Below are 25452 nucleotides of genomic sequence, written 5' to 3'. Positions count from 1 at the left end.
CTATCTCTTACCCACACTCTCATGCCCTCAATAACACTAAGCAACTCCTAACTTTAGTTGATTGCTCTTCTACATGTGCTAAGAGTAAAAAGTCTGTTTTATCTGGATTCCTCTGTTGTATATCTGCTTGAGGCTGTCCTCAAATTGTCCACACATTCACCATAACCCCTTTGCTAATGCAAGGAAAATCCAGGAGAATCCGGTTGAATCTGAAACCTCAGCTGTAGGAGTAGCGCACTGACAGCATATCTGTGTCCATTTTCTTTGTGCAAACTCTAAAAGTGCAAAGAGTCAGAAAGTCACTTTGGATAGTATTATGTAGTACATCTATCACATCTTCAGAAGAAAATGTCCAGTAACCGTGGAGCAGTCTGCCAAAAGGTAACTCCTATTTTCTGAAATTTACTGTGTCAGTCTTCACTGTCCAGTGTCTCTTCCTGAGACGTAAAGAGATACGAGTTCATGGCCTCTCGCAGTCCCTCACTGAAAGGGCTGTCGTCTGGCTCCTCTCTCACTTCCTTCTTATGAAATATCATGGATCTGAGGAAACATAACCACAACACGACGTCAGGGGTTGGTTGCCAACATTATACTCTTTGCTGTTCCCACTGTGAACACTAACAGTCAAGATAGCAAGATAACAGGCATGAGCATGTCAAACATTTAAATCATACATGACACATTAAAGTAAGTTGCATCACCCTAAATTGTATCACATTATATACAAAATAACAGTTTCATCACTGAACATTTGGTTGTGAAACCAGAAGCACAGATGTACTGTACCTTTTAGCTCTCTTCCAGTTAAAGGTAGGTTTTCTGACAAACACAGGGGATGGTATGGGTACTGTGCTGATGATGAAGGAGCCCTTGACGTGGCAAGGCTTTGTCAGCAAGCAGCATAATCCATCTGAGGAATCTGCATGAATAACAACTTGACATTTTGGGATTTTTCCTAATTCCTCAGCCTCATTTCAAGGTTTACTCTCTATAGATGAACGAGATTTTACTCTTTATAGATGAATGGAGGTTTACCCTCTATAGATTAAAAAAGGTTTACCCTCTATAGATTAAAAAAGGTTTACCCTCTACAGACGAATGAGGGTTTAACCTCTAGGGATGCAACACAAATATATGAAGTTTTTATAGTAGCTTTTAATGATAGCTTTTCCTAATACATAGCTCCAAGGCAAAAATTGATGATCTCTGCATCAATAACAATGAACATGGAGTTTATGTCTTACACACTAAAGCCATCCAGATAGCAGCTTCACTCACCTGAGTAGTGGTCGACCAGTCGGCCAATGGAGGGAAATGTGTGGGTGGTGAATATGTAGAACCAGCCGTTTGACAGGCTGTGGATACGATAGTGCTTGACTCTGAGGGCGGAGGCTTGTCCCGTCACTACCGACAGTGAATAGGTGCCTGTGTGTGAAACAATGGATGGAGATATTCAGTCACTTTTTCATCAATAGTGCATTCAATGGTGAGATTGAAAGAAAATACTTTATTCAAAACAGAGGCATGAAATATGCATTATGTGAGACTGATATCAGTTCAGTAAGATGACAGGACCCCCTGGCTGTGAGCTCATACAGACTGACCTTTGCAGGTCTGACTCTGGCGGACCAAATAGGAGCCAGACTGGTTCTGGGGTCTCAGTAGAAGCTCCTCTGCCTGGGCTCTGGTAATCCCTTCATACTGCCATCTGCAGAAGACATGACACACAGAGAATGCTTCAGTATGTTTCAGGGAATATCACACCTTAAACAAATATCAGTATAGGTTTAATGAGAAGTTTTCTTACAGTTACATCCAGTTATTTAATATTGTTCATAACTTAATTTTCACGTCAAATGCAGGCATTACATTCAGTAGTACATTGATTTTTAGCATATTTTGAAGTTCACAGTTTCCCTGAATAATGATATATGTCTTTGAAATGTCTTTGAAATGTCTTCATGAATATGATCACTTAACTTCATAACTTATCTAGACCTTTGTCAGACAAGGGCATAATGTTTCCTTCCTTACCCTACAAACAATACATTTACCATAAGTGTTTAGTTGTCAGACGCTGAGAAGAAGCCAACCATATGTGACACCCACAAACACATACGTGCACACACACACACACACACACACACACACACACTTGAGAAACCATATATGTGTTAAACTCCCACCTCCCACAGGCCCTTCTGAGCAGTGTGACAGAGAGAGAGCAGTGCGACAGAGAGAGAGCAGTACGACAGAGAGAGTGCAGTGAGACAGAGAGAGTGAGACAGAGAGAGTGCAGTGAGACAGAGAGAGTGCAGTGAGACAGAGAGAGTGAGACAGAGAGAGTGAGACAGAGAGAGTGCAGTGAGACAGAGAGAGTGCAGTGAGACAGAGAGAGTGAGACAGAGAGAGTGCAGTGAGACAGAGAGAGTGCAGTGAGACAGAGAGAGTGAGACAGAAAGAGAGTGAGACAGAAAGAGTGCAGTGAGACAGAGAGAGTGAGACAGAGAGAGTGAGACAGAGAGAGTGCAGTGAGACAGAGAGAGTGCAGTGAGACAGAAAGAGAGTGAGACAGAAAGAGTGCAGTGAGACAGAGAGAGTGAGACAGAGAGAGTGAGACAGAGAGAGTGAGACAGAGAGAGTGCAGTGAGACAGAGAGAGTGCAGTGAGACAGAGAGAGTGCAGTGAGACAGAAAGAGAGTGAGACAGAGAGAGTGCAGTGAGACAGAAAGAGAGTGAGACAGAGAGAGTGCAGTGAGACAGAGAGAGTGCAGTGAGACAGAGAGAGTAGAGTGAGACAGAGAGAGTGAGACAGAGAGAGTGAGACAGAGAGAGAGTGAGACAGAGAGAGTGAGACAGAGAGAGAGTGAGACAGAGAGAGTGAGACAGAGAGAGTGCAGTGAGACAGAGAGAGTGCCATGTCTGTCTATCACAGGTAGAGTTTCATGAGGTACTTACTTGTTCATCACTTTGGCGACATAAGTTTTGGGGATGTAGCCGTCTTTGCCTGTTGACCCCACCTTCACCTTCCACATATCGCCAGCACTGTGTACACAGTACACACACACACACATGTGGTCAAAATTACATACAGACAACTGGAGTGGTACTGCAGATTTATTAACGATATCGGGAGCAATGTTACAACCATTACAATCAGTAACAAAACTCAAAACTCCTCTGTGCATAGTCACATCTTATAGTTCTCCAGACTCCTCCTTTGGCATCTAACAATGTAGCCACCTGGCCTTCACTTATAGATAAGAATATTTACACAGGATCCCCTTACCCCAAGCCTAGAGTTACTCTCTTAGCTGATCCAACATTTCCCAACAGGTCAGACAGAACACCTGGCCAACTCAGTTATCCATTCAATTCAAGTTATACTATGGAATACTCTACTAACCTAATGAATTAAATGATACACATATAAATTTCATCCAACACACACACACACACACACACACACACACACACACACACAACACACACACACACACACACACACACACACAACCACACACCCACCCACACACACACACACACACACACACACACACACACACACACACACACACACACACACACACACACACTCACACACACACACACACACACACACACACACACACACACACACACACACACACACACACACACACACACACACACACACACACACATCACATATCAATAGCTACTAAGTGCGGGCTTGAAGAATAACACAGTTTTAATTCTGTAGTTTGTCTGCTTGAGATTGATAGTCTACTAACTCTGATATAATGGTCAGCCTGTCACCCATACAGACAGTGTTAGCTGCAGGCCCTTCCCGGGGGAAATTGTTAAGTGCCACTGTCATGCAGGTTTGACCAGCTAAAAAGGAAACATAAAATAAAATCACTGTTAAGAATCACAAGAATCACAGTGTAATTTAAGATTGTAGTCCTCTGAAAGACAGCGCTCTATCTGACCTGAGTTTATATGTGCAGAGCCGGTTGGGTCTGAGGTACTTGTAGTGCTGGATGGCCGCCTGCGTTTGCTGGGCAGATGTCCCATGATGTTCTTCTGTTGTTCTGTGTGGATGCCTACACGTGCCTCTTGGCTATATGGGAATAGTATAACCGATATATGGAAAAGGTCTGTAAAAAGCATATGGGAATCACAATGTACGATACTTGCATGGTGAATCTGTGTTAAAGAGCCTGAATACAGATTTCATACCAAAATGGAATATTGCATTTCAACATGCAAGATATATAACATATAATATATAACAGGCCATATACTGTATAAAACACATTTTTCTCTATATTACTGTATATGAAAGGGGCCCTTATTATGCATGTTGACACACTGTTATCAAATATACTATATAAATATGCACATATATGAATTCTACAGACATTTGGAAAGCTAAGTTAACAGTATTTGTCCATTTTTCAGGAACATGCCTATCAATATTGAGCTGCCACACTGAATTTGTTCTGTATCCTGCATAGAGTTAACGGTGAACTAGTCCAAAGGATGTTTATCAACCACAGTAAGACCCTAGGTGTGAAATGACAACTTCCTGAATGTACTTCTTTAGTGAAAATAGGAAGCTTTGTCTTGTGTCCTACTGAAATGTTTCGTGTTGATTCAAATGAATTGCCCAAGAGAAAGAAGCAAACTTATAAGAAAACATGTTATACTCTGTGTAATATGTACATGTCAGTTGGAATAAACCGTAACAGTCATAGATATAAACTAGAACACTAGTTCAATCTTCGTATTTTGAAAATAAATCATAAAACTTCAACTGTAAGTTAATCAGTGTTTGATTCTCACAATGCAGTCATCTATTCTTGGCCATGAGTTTGCAAATCCAACCGTGCTCATGACTGCTGCAGCTCATCCTAATCTTCTGATATACATATTTGGTTTACTTTTCCTCCATACCTCTAGTATTGCAAAACCAATGTACACGATTACTGTCAGAAATCCTAGCAGCACTGCTACAGAACAAGTAGTCAGAGAACCATGGTGCTGGACCAAATGAGAACATAGAATCAAAGTTCATACTCACTCTTGACTGACTGTCCCTCTGGTAGGATCAGGTCATCTTTTACACACCAAGGGTCAAACATTGAGTAGTTCACCAGATACTGTGTGTTGCCACAGAAAGATGGCAAGCGTTGTTGCTTTGTGGGTGCAGTCTACAGTCTGTGTGCAGCGTTGGCCTGAGGAGGCTCTGATGTGTGGCTGGACGTCTCTCGTTTGTCAGTTTTGTCACTCGGCTGTGAAGCAGCTTCCTGAACTGAGAGCAAACCTCCGACAGTGGCGTGACGGATACTGACATGTCTCTGGATCAAACATTCACATCCTCCCTGCATGCTTCTTTCACACATTATATTTAAAAGAAAAGTTAAGACGTATAAAATAGTCCTGTACACTCTGCACTACTACTGTTTGTACAAGCCTGGGCACAAAAACAGATGTTTACTAAGTGCGTCATTAGGCTGGGTTTGAGAAAAAAAACAAAAGCTAAAGCTAATGGTACATTTAGGAATTTAGAAATATTTTTTAAAAAGTGGTTTTGCATTCATATTATTGCATGGATAATCTCCCAAAACCAATCTGAGTGAGTGGCTAAGCAAATCACAGGTGCATATTTTCACATACGCAGGCATGGCCGGAGGTGGTCATTTTGTCCAAATCAGTTGGTGAGAGTATTATTTTGTCTTCAGTGATCTGCAGTCAGCTGTGCTGCTGGGTTGAAACTGTATTTCAAGCAAGTGTTTAAAAATAGCTGCCGGCCCCTAAGAGTTCTGTGGTTGTTCAAAATAACTTGTGGTTGGAAACTTTGTGACTTTTTTCAAGCTTCCGCTGTGAAACAGGAGTGTGTGTTTGAATCTGTTAGTGAGAGTGTGTGTATGTATGTGTGTGTGTGTGTGAGGGAGAGACACTCTAGGGACTCTTAATCTAGTCATCACTTATTCCTTTTTCGTAATACTTGTTTTGCCATGGTAACCTGCAGAGATCTTTCTTTCTTTAGAACTGCGGAACAATTCTCCATGTATCACAACCATCACAGCTCCATGTACTATGGGCTAGTGCATACAGTACAGGTGGGGGCAGTACAGGTGATTCACCATCACAGCTCCATGTACTATGGGCTAGTGCATACAGTACAGGTGGGGGCAGTACTGCTGATTCACCATCACAGCTCCATGTACTATGGGCTAGTGCATACAGTACAGGTGGGGGCAGTACAGGTGATTCACCATCACAGCTCCATGTACTATGGGCTAGTGCATACAGTACAGGTGGGGGCAGTACTGCTGATTCACCATCACAGCTCCATGTACTATGGGCTAGTGCATACAGTACAGGTGGGGGCAGTACAGGTGATTCACCATCACAGCTCCATGTACTATGGGCTAGTGCATACAGTACAGGTGGGGGCAGTACTGCTGATTCACCATCACAGCTCCATGTACTATGGGCTAGTGCATACAGTACAGGTGGGGGCAGTACTGCTGATTGGGCTCCTAGCTAAAGGCTGAAGTGTGAATAATAATGTAATGCTGTATTCTTCTTGCATAGCACTACCAGAATGTGTTATGACCATCAAGTTTGATGCTACTTCGTGCAGGTCAGTGTTAATTGAGACTCCATTGGTGTAGGTGCTTCAGTAATGATTATAATTGAACTTTAATTCAAGTTTATGTCAAGCATAGAGACCATAGTCTGCTGTTAATAAGAAGCGCCTCAAGAGAAATTTCAATAGACAATGTAATAGATACATGGGCATGTAATTCAATGGACAAAAACACAGGAGGCATTTCCATGGCCTAGCTTTTATTCAGTAGTAAGTACAGTACAAATGAGTCAAATAAGCAGACAGTGAGAAGCAGCACTGGTCACACACACTTGCTACACGCTCATCTAGGTGACTTTTCCTCACGTACATCCTCTTCAGAGACACAGCTGTAGCTGATTGATAAATAAAAGCAGAACGATCTGAAACAGACTGAGCGACTGTGATGGCAAAGGAATCAGACAGTGATGTGAGGGGAAGAATGCAACATGACGTTAGCTAACTGATATTATGGGACTATTTTTTGCCTCGATGTTTTTTTGTTGACATCTGCAATGACAACATACATTCCACACACAGTAGCTTGTTGTGATGTGCTCCAGTCCAGGCTGTAGTGTCACAATCACAAGGCTGTTGGGCCATGTTAAAGACACCATGACTGTCTAGGGTAGTGTTACACTTCAAATACAGCAGCTCAAGAACATTCTTAGTTTTTCAGTGAAATAATCAGAGCAGTCATTTTACAGTGCAGAACAGGTAATGCAGCACGTTGGTTACTATGGCCATCGTATGCTTATGTGTCCCTAGCAAATAGAAGACATGTACTTGTGTCAAAAAGAAGCTTGTTACATTTATTTTGTCACAGAAATAAACTTGTGGGTGTCAACCATTTAAAAACATGTCTACATATGTGCATTGCCTGGCCCTATTTCATTGAGTGCTTTTCCTTAAAATACAGAGGTGACTGTTGAAAGGATACTCACAATAAACTAAATCTGAGGGCAAACTGACAACAAAAAAAGAACATCAAGTCTTAAAAGTTTGGACAACACAGATGTCAATAAAAAAAGGAACGTTTAAAAACACATTTAAAAAACACAGCCATAAATGACGGCTGACTGGCACATAAGACATGCAGACAGTAGTAATGGATAATCAAACATGGAATTATTTGGTGGAAAAAAGCATATAACTTAAGACCCTTTGTGTGTGTGTTTGTGTGTGTGTGTGTGTGTGTGTGTGTGTGTGTGTGTGTGTGTGTGTGTGTGTGAGTGTGAGAGCGAGAGAGAGAGAGAGTGTGTGTGTGTGTGTGTGTGTGTGTGTGTGTGTGTGTGTGTGTGTGTGTGTATGCATTTGTATACGTGCATATGTGTGAGTGTGCATTTATATAAATTGATATATACACACATATACTCTCTCTATATATATATATACGTTTTTATATTCTTCTACCAGTCCCATGAATTTGTGTGCAAAGAGCTAACGTGTATATAGTCATATCTGTACGCATTTACGGAATATATTATCAGGTTTCATCACATTACATAGACCCTTGTCATTGGGGACCAGGGGACCAGGGGAAGAGGGGACACATAACCGATTGAAATGGTGGGGAGGAGGGGACCCAGGACAGAGCTCTGTCCACTGAGGGGAGAGGGGAGGGGGAGGCCTAGCAGGAGACCTCCATGGTCTGGGGCCTGCTTTGGTTGTCCAGGCACCCAGCGCCGGGGCCGTCCAGGGGGCTGTTGAGGCTGCGCATGCGACTGCTGTCCATGGAGGTGATGCTGGAGGAGGAGGTGGTGCGGGAGCGGCCCAGACGCGTCATACCAGCAGTGGCCACTGAGAGACGGAGAGAGAGAGAGAGAGAGAGAGAGAGGGAACAAAGAGATACAAACAAAGAAAGAGTTGGGAGAGAGATCCATCAGTAAAACACTCTGACAGTCTGTATTTGGGAAAGAGCCTGTAAAACATCCAGCAGCCAGCAATAAATACTGAGCATGCAAACCAAAGAACAGAAACACTAACACAACAGCATCAGCTTTAATCCTTGCAGTTCACACAGATATATACACCATACCAACATCTAAAACATAAAGTGCCCAAAGACTAAAAACTAAAAGTAAAAAGATAAAGGGCATATAGAAAACACATAGATAAACACACTTGCACATCTAAAAGGGTTGAATGATTGGATAGGAAGCAGGGGAGCCAGCAATAATCTGATTGGCCTGATTAAGGTGCCTGCTTGTACCTGATTCGTTGCTGAGGTGGCTGAACAGTCCAGAGGAGACTGTTTGCATTGGAGAGATGGAGTCAGTTCAGACAAGGGAGGAAGGGAAAGACAGTGATGGAGAGAAAATGAGGTGAAGAGAGGGTCAACTTTACTGACAGATTGGGAAGAAGGGAAACAAACACCACAGGATGCGTGTACGTGTGTGTGTGTGTGTGTGTGTGTGTGTGTGTGTGTGTGTGTGTTTAATATACATACTGTCTGATATACAGATATCTGAACTACATGAAACCATGACGGTGGCCCTGCAGCATGGAGCCTACTTGTTGATGTGCGTGGGAGGTCTATGGGCCTCGTCATTATGAGCCTTGTTATAATGTTCTAACAAGTCCAAAGAGGACCAGAGGCATCACATGCTGCACAACTATGGGTCATGACCCTTTCAGTGTGTACTGTAATTTATCCTATTCTCCACAGGCTGGGAGTTGATGGCTTTCTCCTGTGTGTGTGTGTGTGTGTGTGTGTGTGTGTGTGTGTGTGTGTGTGTGTGTGTGTGTGTGTGAAGGTCTTTTGTCAAAGGCAGTTACAGGTAAGGTTTTTACTATACTGGTCCTTACTAGCAAAGGGCCACATTTAACTGGAGTCCCTCAGACTATCAATATCAGCCTGGTAAGGAAGTCAATGTTTTCACTTAAAGGTCAATGACTTTGGCCAAAGCACTAGTATTACACAGATAGTAAATTCCATTAAACATACTTTTCTTAAAAGTTTCTTAAAGAATTATTATAATTATTATAAATAATTATAATAAATAACTTTTAAAGTTTGCACACTCCTGCTTGCTTAAGGAAATGAGTCAAGATGAGATAACTGAATTGCAGTTGCTAATTTCACTCAAAATTAAATTCAGCAGAGATGAATGCAAAAAATGACATTTTCACGGCTCGGTGACTGACAAATGAGCTGAATCAGCATGGCGATGGTTCCTACAGCTACGACTTTCTCTAAAAACAGCTTGTTCTTTTAGTTAGTTATTTTGTCAGAATCATTTTAGAAGTGGCAATAGAGACATGCCGTGTGTGTAATTCTAATTGGCTTATAGGTGGGCATGTGATGTGATGATAACATGGTACCATCACATCTCTGATTATACCTACACTTCTCAGTCAGTATTATAAACTGAAAGGACGTTATTACAAAAAGAGTAAATTAAGACTTTTACACATAAACACTTCATAATATTTTAAGTTATATGTTTTATGTTTTGAGGACATATTTGTTTGTTGGAGGGTAGGCTTCAGGCTCCTTTTCAAAAGAACTTTGTATGTGTGCATTGATGCCAGCCTCTAGCCCTCACTAATCCTCTGCTGACATTCACCCAGCAGAGTCCTCACCCTGGAGGCTTTATCATTCTCCCCCCCCCACCATCACCCCACCAGACCCTTGAGCTTCTATCCAAATGGAGGGCAGCCATGGGAAAGGGAATGATTTATACAGGGAGCGCAAAATCTGCATTCACCATTCAATCATTCAACACTTGCTTGTGTGCAGGAACACATAAAAATAATTTATATCATACTTATCATTCCAGCATTATCGATTTGCATGATGCCTTTAAAGATACTTCACAGCCTGATATTACAAACATTTAGTAAATTACAACAGTGCAGATGTGATTGTCCTTGTAGATTTGGCACACATGCGCATTGTGTTGCTTTTTGAATGTAACACTTCAACTGAGGCTATGGATGAGACCATAGGACTACAACACAACACTTTATCACAAGGATAATGACATCTTACATGTGTGTTTCATACAAGAGAGGTACCAGGCAAACAAACACAGCACACCCTCTACAGGCAACTGCTCTACAGAGCTTAGATGCAAGTCATGCTAGGAAACATGGTACCGCTCCTACTTACAGCTGGGGCTATGGACCACTGCAGAGACGAAAGGAAACAGAGTTAGAGGCTCCAGACTCCGTGATAGGAGTGACAAACAGCACTATCCTATTAGTGCAGTGCTGGCTGTGCGCCAAGGCTTTTCATTACCATGGCTAACAAAGACTGAGGGAAAGAATTCTGATTGGCTAAAGAAATCCAGTCTCTATAAAAATGCTGCGCTAAACAAGTTTGAGAGGTTTTTTTGGAAAGAAAATGAAAAGTTTTTCTACTTACTGTAGCCCATTCCCTGGACAAAATATTTGAAGGCCTCGGCCAGTTTACCAGGCTGTAGTAGAAGGAGAAGAACAAATGTATCAACAACTGCATCCCAAACAATAAGTGGCTTATATACTGTATATATATTTGTAATTGTTCAGTTTATATCAACAATAAGTCCCAGAGGTATTTTAGTAACTAAGAATTTCAGACACAGGCTTTAAATGCTAATCTATTCTCACGGAAAAGCACCATACTGCTATCTTAACCAACACCTGAGTGGAAATCTAACTTGTATAAATGGATGTGGCTGAGGGCCAATACACTGATTCTGATCTTGACTGGATACGTTTCCAGAAAATGTTCTTCCTTTTTTCATGCGCTGAACTCATGTTTGGTTTTAAGTGTCTGAGAACCAAGTATGCAGAATGTTTTCCCTAAGGTTTGGCAACTCCCCTTTAAATATTAAAAACCATTACATTGGCCTGTCATTTCATTACAACTATAAAAACAGCCAATGTTGTAATTACTTACACGTTTTATATGCAAAACCACACATTTCTAAACTGCAAGTAAACAGTATAGAGCTGATGACTACCCACCTGCACAACCTGGGGCAGACCACCACAGTCAGCCATCTGCTCAGAGAGAAAACGCAGAGGGGAGGAGAGCAGAGCGTTAATACCACCATGGACCTCATTAATACAAATGACACAAAAGGAACTGTTTGCATGGTAAGGCATAAATGTAAATCAAAGCAGGGGGATTTACTCGCTAAGAGACATTACACATACAGTATGTTGGGTGGAAAAATAAATGTTCTCACCTTCAGGAGGGTGGTTTTGGTTGGGTTTAACCTTGAGTTACACTCCACCTATGCAGTCAGAGAAAATACTTGAGTTGCAGTGAAAATCATACCATCTTACTTCTTCAGAAGCCACCTTGATCCCCTTTGCCTCTCTTCAGGCTAGAGGCATCATTTATTTTAGAGTTAAAGGTCTTTTGTAACGCAAATTGTTCTTTGTAATACTGTGCATAAAAAAAATCTTAAATAATAGGTATCACCATGAAACTTTCTCAGTTGATTACTCATGTTTAGATGAGAAAAAAATGTATTACAAGTTTTTTGTATTTTGATGTTTGAATATGCAAATTAGGTATTATCTCGTTAAATATGCGCTAATTTGCATAATGTTAAAAAAGAAAAAATCTGATCATGGGATAAAGCCAGGTTAAAAATTCCTTTTCCCTTTTGTTGGCATATTAGATGGGAAAAACTTAGAGGGATTTATGGATATCTACTTTTGTTTTCCTGTAAATCAGAAAATACTGTCAATAGCCTTAAAAAAAACGATTTTCGCCATGTTTTTGGGGATATAATGTTATATAATTCAGGCTAGAAATAATATATTTACAAATCCCTCTGTAAATGTCTTCATAATATAGTTGGGTACAAGACTGGAAAGTTTGGTGTATAAAGATTTTTCCCTTGGAATATGACAAAAAACTCATTTTGAGAAAATCGCATTTAAAGATTCAAGGAAGTGTCAAGCCATACCACGTGATGCGTCTGAACGAATCACGTTATCAGAAACCACCGCAAACCAATGAAATTGCGTCCTTAGGTTTAAAGCCCCGTTTTTACTAACATCATTGGTTACTGCTGGAAAGGAAATGTCCTTATTTGGATTACATAGCGTTGTGTGGGAGATACAGAGCTTTTCAACGATACCAAACATGACAGGCATCAGATAGCCGATATACTGCACGTTACGTTAGAATGCTAACTTTCCAGGAAACCTAGGAGAATACTGACGCCGCAGACAGACAAAATGTGAATAAATATACACATTAATGTATAATTAGGATATTTTCTTTATGCTAGTATCAAAGATTACATGTTTAGGGAGTGAACTAGCTCAAAATCTCAAAATTGACCACTGCTGAAAAAAACGATGTTTTTGCCTGCCGTGTCTCGCCTTAAACTGTACTGTTTTAGTTATTTATTATACTGTATTAATGATGTATTATGTATACTGTTATTATAGTTGTGTATGTAGGAACTGTATTTTAATACACTTAATAGTATTACTTGTAATGTGGATTTTATGTGGACCCCAGGAGGATTAGCAAACTGCTATGGCATAAGCTAATGGGGATCCTTTAATAAAATAAAATAAAACAAAATAAAGTGAATGTGCTTACTGGCACCGTGAATCAGTAACGAATCATGGGACTTACCACAGCCTCAACAGCAGGAGATGTATCCCCCACCACCAGCAGAGCGGGGACACTGTATGGCAAAGGTCACAAATGAAGAACAACCCCCACCACACAGTAATACACCTCCGTTGTAGTATAAGAGTTCAAAGGTCGCACTTACGTCAGTGTGTTCACAGTATCCTCGTTGAGCCCCACAGTTGGCCTCTCAACGCCCAGGTCACGGCGGCTGCAAGAGGCAACAGGCCATTTAGACTAGCTTCATTAGCACACTTAGCCATGATTCCCCTAAGGGGCAGAGAGGGGAGGATAGCCACAGGTCGTGTGACAGAGCAGCAAGGGTGGCCCAATGAGTCTTTACCTGCTGTAGGAGCCACAGAAGAGGCCCAGGTTGTCCTGGTTGATGTCCTGGGAGATGTGGAGGCGGTAGGTCTGGATGAGTTCCATGTTGTCCGTCAGCTCATCCTGAGGATGTCAGACCAATAACTCAAACACTTAGAATTCTAAATGATTAAATATCTCCTTTATAAAACTTGGACATATTGTTATCAACATTTTTCTTCATAAAAGACTGTAGACCAAGACAAGAGCTGAACACAGAGTAACCGAAACAGGCCGCGGGGACATGTTTCAAAATAGAGCTACACAAAGAATGAGGCCGATATTAAATGAAAGCAGACTGGATGATGGGGAAACTCATCCTTCAGATCTAATGCGCCCTGGGCAGAGGAGGAGGCTGCTGTACTCACGGTACTGAAGTGGTGGGCCATCACATTGTCCACAACGCTGCTGGTCCAGCCAGAGAGCTGCGGAGATAAAAGAACCGTTAGAGTACATCCACTCACAACTCCAAAATAACACTCATTTAAAAAGGCCTCCTAGACTAGTTATAACTCTAACCATCATTTCAGTAGTCTACACTACACCGTGGTGTTTTTCCTCTGTTGGCTGCAATTTCTAGTTTTATTTGACCATTCTGCTGTTTTGTATCTGCTCATTGTCTCCCTGTTGGCCATGTTTATGTGCCGTATTGATGAAGTATAAATCTGTTAAATCTTTAGAAGCTGCACTGCAGTGAATAGAGGAGGGTACACCCATACACAGACACTGTGTTGCCCATCAAGAGCGCCTCATCTCAGCTTACCTTAGAGGCAGCCCAGTCAATCCAGCCCTCCGCACAGGAGTCCACATTGATGAGCACCAGACCCTCCACAAGAGAGGGATGGTTGAGCTGCACCAGACAGGGAGACAGAGAGAGGGAGAGGGAGAGGGAGAGAGAGAGGGACAGGGAGAGGGAGAGGGAGAGAGAGAGGGACAGGGAGAGGGAGAGAGAGAGGGACAGGGAGAGGGAGAGAGAGAGGGACAGGGAGAGGAAGAGAGAGAGAGAACACAAGTCACTAAGCAGATGAAATATACATGGAGATGGCGCCTTATGCACTGCAGGCCTGCCCAGGACCACACAGTCACGTTGGCTCCTCGAGCTCCTCTAGCTTTTAGATTGCTTATTTAAACCCAAATTTATGATCATGCTGCAGCCCAGGTGGAAAACCAGAGGCTCAGCCATACATTATTCTGCTGGACAGAGGCTTTGCATACACTGTATTACCTTCAGGCAATTTAGCTGCTGCTCTCTAAATATATCAATGTTAGTTACATATAAATATATGACAATATATAGCTGCCATTTATGTGGTCGGCTTACCCATTTGTAAAAACATATAGAGGGAGAGATAGAGAGGAGAAGAGGGAGAGGGCTTTACACTCCATACCACTCATCCTTTCCTTTGCTGCATCAATCTTTCAGCAGATAACCCCCTCCCTCCTTTCCTCCCTCCCTCTCTCTCTCTCTCGCCCCCCTCCATTTGGCCTGCCAATAAGGATGAGGAAGAGGGATTATGCAGTACCACAATAACCAACAAGAGGGAAAGAGAGAGGGAGGGAGACAGACAGAGAAAAGGAAAAAAAGAACCAAGAAAGAAAGACTGCTAGAAGAATAGTGAGTGTAGTTACAGTCTTTTACAACTCAACCGCTCACACACGTTTTCTGAAACTAAATCCAATTTTTTGAGAGAAGAGTGCATGTTTTTAGTTTTGCATATTTGGTGTGGGGTTTTGCTGTTTCAGATATTGTGTGAAATATGTAAAGATTTTGTAAGTAAGCAGTTTAAAAGACCTGTAATACATATCAGGAGGAGAGAGAAGGAACTAAGGAGATTGAGGAATAGATACTGACAGAGCAAGACAAGCTGGGAGGTCTGGTATCTCTGAAATTGTATGACAGAAAAGACACTAAAAATACCTGTGTGTGTGTGTGTGTGTGTGTGTGTGGGGGGGGGGGGGGGGGGGGGGGGGTGTTTGGGGGGGGGTATGTGTGTGTGGGGGGGGGGGGGGTATGTGTGTGTGTGTGTGTTTGTTAGGGATGCAACAGTACACAGTATATTGTCGAAGTGTTCAGTACGGCCCTTATGGTTCAATACACACAGGTGAGCCGCGGTATTACGGTACGCCTGTCAGTTCCTTATCATTTTCAAATTGTGCTGGAGGACCGGAGACGAGGGGGAAACTAAAAACAAAATGATCTCCAATGAGCTCCAGCTTGACAGTGGCAAAAGCTACCTAGACAGAGAGAAGCAAATTTGGAAAGGAACTGCGACTTTTAAGATCTGTTGTGTGGGAACATTTTGGATTCAACGTTTAATACAATGACCAGGATAAGAAGGCTGTAAACAAAGTAGAGTCTGCACGCATTGGTTTGCCACTGTTGGCTATCCGAGTGGAAACAGTTCTAACATGACGTCCCATCACTCGGCCCCATCCGAGGTGAAGCAAGGAGAGTCTACTCGTCTCTCGCTGTTGCCTTCCTACAACAATTTGAGACAAATGAAAAACAAAACAGAACAAAGAAACTAGAAGGGCACTCAGGGAGTTCAGACCTCCACCAAGACCAAATGTCTCATGTCGCAATGCCACATCTAGCATCTAAAAACCTTGGCAGAGGTAATATCGAAAGCAGTGGAAGTATTTATAGCCAAAAATTGGCAGCCCTATTCGTCGGTTACTAAACGGGGTTATGTTACCGGATGGAAAAGTAAACCTCCAGAGCAAGTGAAAGCTACCTCACTGCAGTAGAGACAGAAACCAGGCCTAATCAGTCATGCTGCCAATTTTCAGAATAGAACGTTTTATTTGTCTAGAGGCAAAAAAAATTGTTTAAAGGGTGATTTTTTTTCTTAAATATAAAGATACAGAAACTGTTCCGTGTCCCTAAAAAACACGATACATACCAAACTGCATCCCTAGTGTGTGTGTGTGCTAACACCCAATAATTATGCTAAGCTGCATATTCAGCAAAGCAATATGTAAGATTCAGGAAATGAGTTCAAGCTGTAGGTACATTAGTTTGAATACATGTCGGATCTTACATTTAGTTAGGAGAGGTGAACTATTTTACATGTGGCTATATGGACAATAACTAAGGTTATGCCGGAAAGTGTAACTATTAGCATAGACTTCTTGAAACATATGACATATCAATATCTATCCCTTTTGGGCATTTATCAACTGACTTACTGCTGTCTATAATACGTTTATAAGAGTACATATGAGGTGTACCCAGAGAGAGAGAGAGAGAGAGAGAGAGAGAGAGAGAGAGAGAGAGAGAGAGAGAGAGAGAGAGAGAGAGAGAGAGATTATGGGTCAGAGACCAATTAATCCTAATGTGTGAATTCCTCTGTCATGTTGTACTGCATAGAGGCCAGACAATCTCGACTCTCAGCACTCTTCATTTTTAAACGAGCTATTAAATAATCATGATTCCGGGGACACATTAAGTTCATTCAAGTCACAAAACATTCCTGACTCTTAATTCCTGAGATACTTAACACTAAACAATGCATTTAGACTGCAGAATATGCGAGCAAACTGTGAATCTGATAAATGTGAGGGGTGATTGGACTCACAGCAAATCGGCTTAGGATGTATGCTCCGGCCCCTACACCGATCCCAATCACACTGCTAAGCCTGTGGACAGCAGAAAAGGGACACACACACACACACACACACACACACACACACACACACACACACACACACACACACACACACACACACACACACACACACACACACACACACACAAAAACACACACACAACATCAGTAAACACAATGTGCAATACCTAAAGACATTCATACAACCAGAGAGAAAGAGAGATAGAGAGAGAGAGAGAGAGAGAGAGAGAGCCTCAATCAGAATGTTGTAAGTCTTTTTGATTGGGGTGGATGTGGTTTCGGGTTATGACTACGGCCACTGCGTGGGGGCTCATATTGACATTCAGCTAATGTCAGCATACAGCCTAGCATGGAGCTGTCAACACCCAGACAGAGGCTGCAAAGGTCACTAGTCTTGGTTTGATAGCATTTATTACTTTGGACAATTAAATCAATTAAGTCGGTTGCAAACATTGTGTATTGGCACAGCACTATGTGCTCATGTGATTGTACACAAACAGAGCTCCATCCCTCAGCTGACTCCTCTGTGGGGGTAATGTCATGGTGTGTGTGGTGTGAACTCTGGGCCTGTGACTCCTCTGTGGGGGTCATGTCATGGTGTGTGTGATGTGAACTCTGGGCCTGTGACTCCTCTGTGGGGGTCATGTCATGGTGTGTGTGGTGTGAACTCTGGGCCTGTGACTCCTCTGTGGGGGTCATGTCATGGTGTGTGTGGTGTGAACTCTGGGCCTGTGACTCCTCTGTGGGGGTCATGTCATGGTGTGTGTGGTGTGAACTCTGGGCCTGTGACTCATGTCATGGTGTGTGTGGTGTGAACTCTGGGCCTGTGACTCATGTCATGGTGTGTGTGGTGTGAACTCTGGGCCTGTGAGCCCACAGGGCAGGAGGGGGGGGGGGGGCTGCTGTCCTGTGCTGTCAGAGAGGACTGGCTCTCACACTCACCTCAGATGAGTCAGTACAGATGGCAGCATCTCTGCCAGCTCATCCATGGTGGGGTACAGGTACCTGTGGACACACACACACACACACACACACACACGCACACGCACGCACGCATGCATGCACGCACAAACACACACACACACACACACAAACACACACACAGATTTCATGCTTTGTGTACAGAGAGCAGAGAGCAGAGAATGGTATCTGACAGATCTGACAGAGACCAGATGGTGGGTACATTTCAGGACACCCACATACACATTGTGTCATTTTTAAAATTGCAAAAGTTAGCTTTGTCAATAAAAAAAGTTATATGACTGAATAATATCTATGGGCACCTCCACAGACAAAGAAACTCACATACCATCTGATATATACAGTATATATGTATATAGATACATGGAAACCATGACGGTGGCCCTGCAGCATGGAGCCTACTTGTTGATGTGCATGGGAGGTCTATGGGCCTCGTCATTATGAGCCTTGTTATAATGTTCTAACAAGTCCAAAGAGAACCAGAGGCATCACATGCTGCACAACTATGGGTCATGACCCTTTCAGTGTGTACTGTAATGTATCCTATTCTCCATGGGCTGGGAGCTGATGGCTTTCTCCTGTGTGTGTGTGTGTTTATGTGTATGTGTGTTTGTGTGTGTGTGTTTATGTGTATGTGTGTTTGTGTGTGTGTGTGTGTGTGTGTGTGTGTGTGTGTATAACAAGCTAACGGTCTGACTCATCCAATCTGCTTCATCCAATCATGTGGAGATTCCTCCTGCACCCACGCTCCCCCAGAGAAGCAGTGAACGCACCCGTTGGCTCCTTTCTATTTCTGAGCGCTTGTCATAAACTCTTGTTGTCTTGAAATGTATCCCACCGCGTTCAGCGTGGTCAGGACATATTGTACCCCATGCTCATCCAATCTAATTAGGTTACATTGGAGGGAGTGGCCCTATGTCCCTGTGCTCCAGGTTGCATAAGACACAGAATAGATGGAGGGAAACGGGGAAAAAACACAGGAAAGGACAGATGGATAGGGAGAAATGCAGAGGTGATGGAGAAGACGTAGCACATGAATCGATGAGGACTTCTTCACTGGTGACACGGAGTGGGTCAGAGCAGAGAGAAGGGACTGAGTGGACAGAATGGACCAGAGGGAGAGGAAGAGACACAGAGGCAGAGGTGGTATTGTGTGGACAAGAGAAACAGTGACTGGTCATCACTCAGTCCTACTCCTCCTCTTATGCCCTGCCTGTTCTCCACTTTCATTTCAAATAAAGGCTAGAACAGCCCCCCCCAAAAACATTCAAAAAATGTAAAAGAGAAACAGCGATAACACATAGGGCCCTAATTTCGTTGACAGGCAGCAAGCAAAGGAACAAGCAATGAGCAAAGGCCCCTACGTGTTCATTGGAGCTAATTTAATAACTTGGCTAAATAATTTCGCTAATTCAATACCATGATCCTTAATGCAAACACGGGTGGGTCAGCACAATGCTCCCACACACCACACGATAGCTTGCACCATTGTGTTCACTGCTTAGCTCATTGCCTGTCAATGAAATTAGGGCCCACAGAGACAGAACATAGAAGACAGAGGACAGAGAGGACATGGAGCTTGTAGGACAGGAAGGAGTGTGTGTCCAGTGTCCACGCTGGGAGGGGGGCCCAGAGCAGCTGCTCACCCAGTGGGGAAGGGAGGCGCTGTGTCCTGCTGGCCTGGGGCGTCCACGTGCACCACAGCAAAGTGATGCATGATCTCCTGCATGTCCTCGTAGTTAAACAGCGTGTTGAAGCACGACTTATCTGCACATAGACAACATCAACCCACATACTGTATGTATAAACAATATACATAAACTTAAAATAAGCCAACATTTTTTTACACTAATATGTATGTGTGTTTGGTGTGTGTGTGTGTGTGTGTGTGTGTGTGTGTGTGTGTGTGTGTCTGTGTAGTGTAGTGTAGTGGGTTATGAAGTTATTTAACAGAATCAGACAAAATATTGTAAACTATACTGTACAAACTTATCGAACACCTGGGGAAATTCCAGGTAAGTGACAAACCTGGCTAAGTTAACTCAGAGTAAATGGTAAACCATTAACTGTAGAGTATATATATGATTGAAGGAGGTTTACCACTTAATCTGAGTTTACTTACTTATGTTTGTCACTAAACCATGATCTTGGAGTACCCACTGATATAAAGCTGTAGTGACGTTGTTCTTGGAGTACCCCCTGATATAAAGGTTTGTCACTAAACCATGATCTTGGAGAACCCCCTGATATAAAGGTTCGTCACTAAAGCATGATCTTGGAGTACCCCCTGATATAAAGGTTTGTCACTAAAGCATGATCTTGGAGCACCCCCTGATATAAAGGTTTGTCACTAAAGCATGATCTTGGAGAACCCCCTGATATAAAGGTTTGTCACTAAAGCATGATCTTGGAGTACCCCCTGATATAAAGCTGTAGTAACGTTGTTCTTGGAGTACCCCATGATATAAAGCGGTAGTAACGTTGTGACTGTGTAGGCTTTTGAGGGCTCAGTATTCCAGTACTCACGGTTGAGGCCGATGTCATGGTAGGTGAGAATAACGGGCCGGTTGCCCTTGGGTACGCCTCTCATGGTCACATGAAGCATGCCGTGGGGAGTCTCAATGTCATGTTCCTACAAGCAAACACACAGTGGGACACACACAGGTCAGCAGGTGGTTGTACTGAACCACACATTCCTACACACTCATACACACACACACAAGTGCACACACACGCGATCTGAACTGAGTACAGTAAATGAAAAATCTCGTTCACTCTGACTATTATATTACAAAAGGAAACAAAAACCCACACACAAGACAGATTTCCTGTGTCAATGGTACATTCACACAGATATGTAGCTTGTCATGACTAATAACCCAGCCAATCTAGTGAGGGATTCTCGGCAGCTGATGAGCGCACAGAGGAGTGAGAGAGTGAGAGTGAGAGTGAGAGTGTGAGAGAGAGAGTGTGAGAAAGTGAGAGAGAGAGAGAGAGAGAGAGAATGTGAGAGAGTGAGAGAGTGAGAGTCGGGCGTCTGTGCTTGTGGACTCTGGAGGACAGGAGAGAGGAGCATAACACAGCTGTATGGGTGAGTCAGGACCGGACCCACGGGCCATCTGCCAGGATCGATACAGCTGCCGGCCTAAACCCAACGCTATAAACCCAGCCCAGTACCAACAACCCTGCAGGGAGCACAGAGCCCAGCAACAACTCAGTATCCCAAACTTCACCACCCCCCAGCAACCCAGCACTACAACACAACACAACCTCACTCCAGCAACCCAGCACTACAACACAACCTCACTCCAGCAACCCAGCACTACAACACAACACAACACAACACAACACAACCTCACTCCAGCAACCCAGCACTACAACACAACACAACACAACACAACCTCACTCCAGCAACCCATCACTACAACACAACACAACACAACCTCACTCCAGCAACCCAGCACTACAACACAACCTCACTCCAGTAACCCATCACTACAACACAACACAACCTCACTCCAGCAACCCAGCACTACAACACAACACAACCTCACTCCAGCAACCCATCACTACAACACAACACAACCTCACTCCAGCAACCCATCACTACAACACAACACAACCTCACTCCAGCAACCCATCACTACAACACAACACAACCTCACTCCAGCAACCCATCACTACAACACAACACAACACAACCTCACTCCAGCAACCCAGCACTACAACACAACCTCACTCCAGCAACCCATCACTACAACACAACACAACCTCACTCTAGCAACCCATCACTACAACACAACACAACCTCACTCCAGCAACCCAGCACTACAACACAACACAACCTCACTCCAGCAACCCATCACTACAACACAACACAACCTCACTCCAGCAACCCATCACTACAACACAACACAACACAACCTCACTCCAGCAACCCAGCACTACAACACAACCTCACTCCAGCAACCCATCACTACAACACAACACAACCTCACTCTAGCAACCCATCACTACAACACAACACAACCTCACTCCAGCAACCCAGCACTACAACACAACCTCACTCCAGCAACCCAGCACTATAACACAACACAACCTCACTCTAGCAACCCATCACTACAACACAACCTCACTCTAGCAACCCATCACTACAACACAACCTCACTCCAGCAACCCAGCACTACAACAAAACCTCACTCCAGCAACCCAGCACTACAACCTCACTCCAGCAACCCAGCACTACAACTAGGGATGCACCGATCCGCTTTTTTCACCTCCGATACCGATACCGATATCTGAGGTTTAGTATCGGCCGATACCGATCCGATACCGATATTAAAAAAACAGCGTGAAAGTATGGTAACTGTGTGTATGTGTGTGACCACACGTGCGAGAGGGAGAAAAGAGGAGTGCATGACATGAGATCTTGGTGCATTTTTTGCTCATTTGCTACTAAACATCATGTCTAGTCATCACTATCAATTCATAACATAGGATAAAAATAATCAAAAATAATGTACGTTCTAACTAGGGCTAGTCTTCATATTAGTTAGCAATCATATATCCGCTAGTGTCAACTTTAACGTTACATTGTAGAGGCTCAGCATGGTGACCTGTTAATGCATTTGCTGGTTCTACTCTGTTAAAAGACCCACAATTACCAAAACTGTATTCTTTATCTCTCTTTAATGTGCATTCATCAATTTCCATTACATGACGATGCATGTGATTGTACACATGTGTGTGCCTGCAATGAGAATGGGGACTGCACTGAATTACTTTAGCATGAGTTATTGCTACACGATAACAATTACACAACTAACATTACTCGATACATATAATTGTGGACATTACACTAGGCAACATGAATCTCATTCATAGCTCATCCAGTCGAAATGTTAACAGGATGAAGCCATCTTTATTACAGCGAATCAACATCAGAACATAACTAAATCTCCGCTTAGCATGCTAATCGCTACTAATAGCAACCTGCACTCATAATACTCTACCTATCACAGCCGTAACTTCATGAAACCCCTTACATTCATTATGTACGCACACAATGCCTCACATACATGTCGAACAATGATGATTTAAGCATTGGAAATGTATAAGGCACAACTACTTTGCCACTGATGGGCGACGAACTGAACTTGTCACTATTCACCGAACTTAACTGAGCAGACAGCGTTGCCAGGCAACGTCACTATCAACAGATAGTTTTTCATACAGTTAACGTGCGGGAAGGCTTTTGATGGCTGTTCTCTGGATTGTCTGCTATCGCGCCACCCTAAATCTTTGAATGTGCTTGTTTCAATATAATAACAGTCCGTTTAAAACAATGATACCGGAGCATGATATGAATTAAACAAAGCCTCCATGTAAATACATAAATAAACATGATATGAATTAAACAAAGCCTCCTTGTAAATACATAAATAAACATAAAAAAAAAAAAAAATTTAAATATGGATCGGCCCATTGTCACCGATACCCGATCTAGAAATGTCTTCAATATCGGTACCGATACCGATACAAATATCGGATCGGTGCATCCCTAACTACAACACAACACAACCTCACTCCAGCAACCCAGCACTACAACACAACACAACCTCACTCCAGCAACCCAGCACTACAACACAACAACACAACACAACCTCACTCCAGCAACCCAGCACTACAACACAACACAACCTCACTCCAGCAACCCAGCACTACAACACAACCTCACTCCAGCAACCCAGCACTACAACACAACACAACCTCACTCCAGCAGCAGCAACCCATCACTACAACACAGCCTCACTCCAGCAACCCATCACTACAACACAACTACACTCCAGCAACCCATCACTACAACACAAAACAACCTCACTCCAGCAACCCAGCACTACAACACAACACAACACAACCTCCTTTGAGCCTCCCAGCACTGAGGGTCCAGATTAGCCTCTAAACCCCCACCAACGATACAAACCCTGCCCACGCCCCACCTGAAGACCCTGCCAATAGTCTAGCCATGAAGACCCAGTTCATGCCTGCTAACCCCCAGTTTGCCGAGCAATAACATCTTTTTAACAGGCCCAAAAGCCGTGGGTGTTCACACGAGGAGACAGGGGACTGCTGTGGCCCTGCTTCATCTTGATCTTGAGTGAGAATCACTGTGAAATACACAGCACAGCTTAGATAGATAGATAGATAGATAAATACTTTATTAATCCCGTGGGGAAATTCTGGGATCTTGCAGCTCTCACATAGTTACAATAATTACAAACAATAAATACAGACATTACAAACAATACAATTCAGCTATGTACATGGTGTTAAGTGCATAATAATTAAAGTTTCATGGCAGCTGGGACGAATGACCTCCTATGTCGCTCAGTCCTTGATCTTATTGTGTTGAGCCGCCCGCTACGGAGGCTGCTTGACTGTCCTGCCAGGACATGGTGGAGAAAACCCAGTGAGATATTCACACGTTTCAGAACAACCCACAGAAAGTAATCTGAGCAGAAAATCATCGTGGCACATACAAGTTTGTTCCTCTCTCATATCTCTAACATCCCTCCCATACGAGACCTATCTCAGTCCCTCCATCAGTGATCTGCGGCCAGTGATGTTGGTGTAATGGAAGACAGCGAAGCTTCACATCCTAAGAGGGTGTGCTGCGGCGGCTCAGCAGTATAGTGACTCATCTGGCAAGCAGCAAGATTTCCACCAGAAAACGCCCCTTATGGAAAACCATGTGCATATATCATCTCGGGCTGAATGTAATGGGAAATATACAATGCATATAATAGTATATAACAGTGCTCTCATAGAAACAACTGGAAACACACAGAATAACATTCCTGTGTATCATTCACATAGTCATATACCATACAGGTGAAACATATGATACTGTTTAAAAACATAAGCGGGACTGTAATCACGTTTTCCTTTACAAAAGGAATTAAAAATTGAGTTAGATCTCTGAGTGTTTGAATGTGTGTGTGTGTGTGTGTGTGTGTGTGTCTTCCAGTAATGCCAGAGACTAGCTGACTCAGGAGATGCTGGGCAGTGATGCACAAATAACCCTAGGCGGAGAGACTGACAAAGATTCTGAGGGAGGCCAAGACTGGAATAGTTCTTCATTCCATGGCTCTCTCAATACACACACACACACACACACACACACACACACACACACACACACACACACACACACACACTCCTCCTAGAGGAGTGACTGCGGAAAAAGAGCTGCTCTGAGCCCACAGAATGCC

The 25452-nt window shown here is 43.2% G+C and overlaps 2 protein-coding genes across 4 annotated transcripts in view; both read right to left on the bottom strand.

Moving 5' to 3' along the window:
- Window positions 1-410: 410 nt before the first annotated feature.
- On the bottom strand, window positions 411-4056 carry LOC308371369 (src-like-adapter 2; the record flags this gene model as incomplete). The annotated part of the gene is made up of 7 exons (XM_080846234.1): window positions 411-540; window positions 787-919; window positions 1279-1425; window positions 1605-1708; window positions 2959-3045; window positions 3774-3873; window positions 3972-4056. 7 exons carry the CDS (start codon window positions 4054-4056, stop codon window positions 411-413), a joined length of 786 nt encoding a protein of 261 aa, XP_080702360.1.
- Window positions 4057-6856: 2800 nt separating this feature from the next.
- ndrg3a (ndrg family member 3a) overlaps window positions 6857-25452 on the bottom strand; it is a 52814-nt gene continuing 34218 nt past the window's right edge. For 2 of the 3 annotated variants that reach the window (XM_080845576.1, XM_080845578.1), the window contains 14 exons: window positions 20708-20813; window positions 19828-19948; window positions 18143-18205; window positions 17150-17210; window positions 14335-14421; window positions 13940-13996; window positions 13552-13655; window positions 13354-13419; window positions 13212-13263; window positions 11797-11844; window positions 11573-11608; window positions 10989-11040; window positions 10734-10751; window positions 6857-8419 (listed from right to left, as the gene is read on the bottom strand). In XM_080845576.1, the coding sequence (XP_080701702.1) occupies window positions 8250-8419; window positions 10734-10751; window positions 10989-11040; window positions 11573-11608; window positions 11797-11844; window positions 13212-13263; window positions 13354-13419; window positions 13552-13655; window positions 13940-13996; window positions 14335-14421; window positions 17150-17210; window positions 18143-18205; window positions 19828-19948; window positions 20708-20813 (1041 nt within the window). In that variant the 3' untranslated portion in view covers window positions 6857-8249. The remainder of the gene's footprint in view (window positions 8420-10733; window positions 10752-10988; window positions 11041-11572; window positions 11609-11796; window positions 11845-13211; window positions 13264-13353; window positions 13420-13551; window positions 13656-13939; window positions 13997-14334; window positions 14422-17149; window positions 17211-18142; window positions 18206-19827; window positions 19949-20707; window positions 20814-25452) is intronic. The other variant, XM_080845577.1, reaches the window with a different exon arrangement.

Source organism: Sprattus sprattus (assembly GCF_963457725.1).
Source record: "Sprattus sprattus genome assembly, chromosome: 10".
Classification (NCBI taxonomy): domain Eukaryota; kingdom Metazoa; phylum Chordata; class Actinopteri; order Clupeiformes; family Clupeidae; genus Sprattus; species Sprattus sprattus.
Note: the sequence above shows the minus strand (reverse complement) of the source record. Positions and strands in the feature narration are given on the sequence as shown.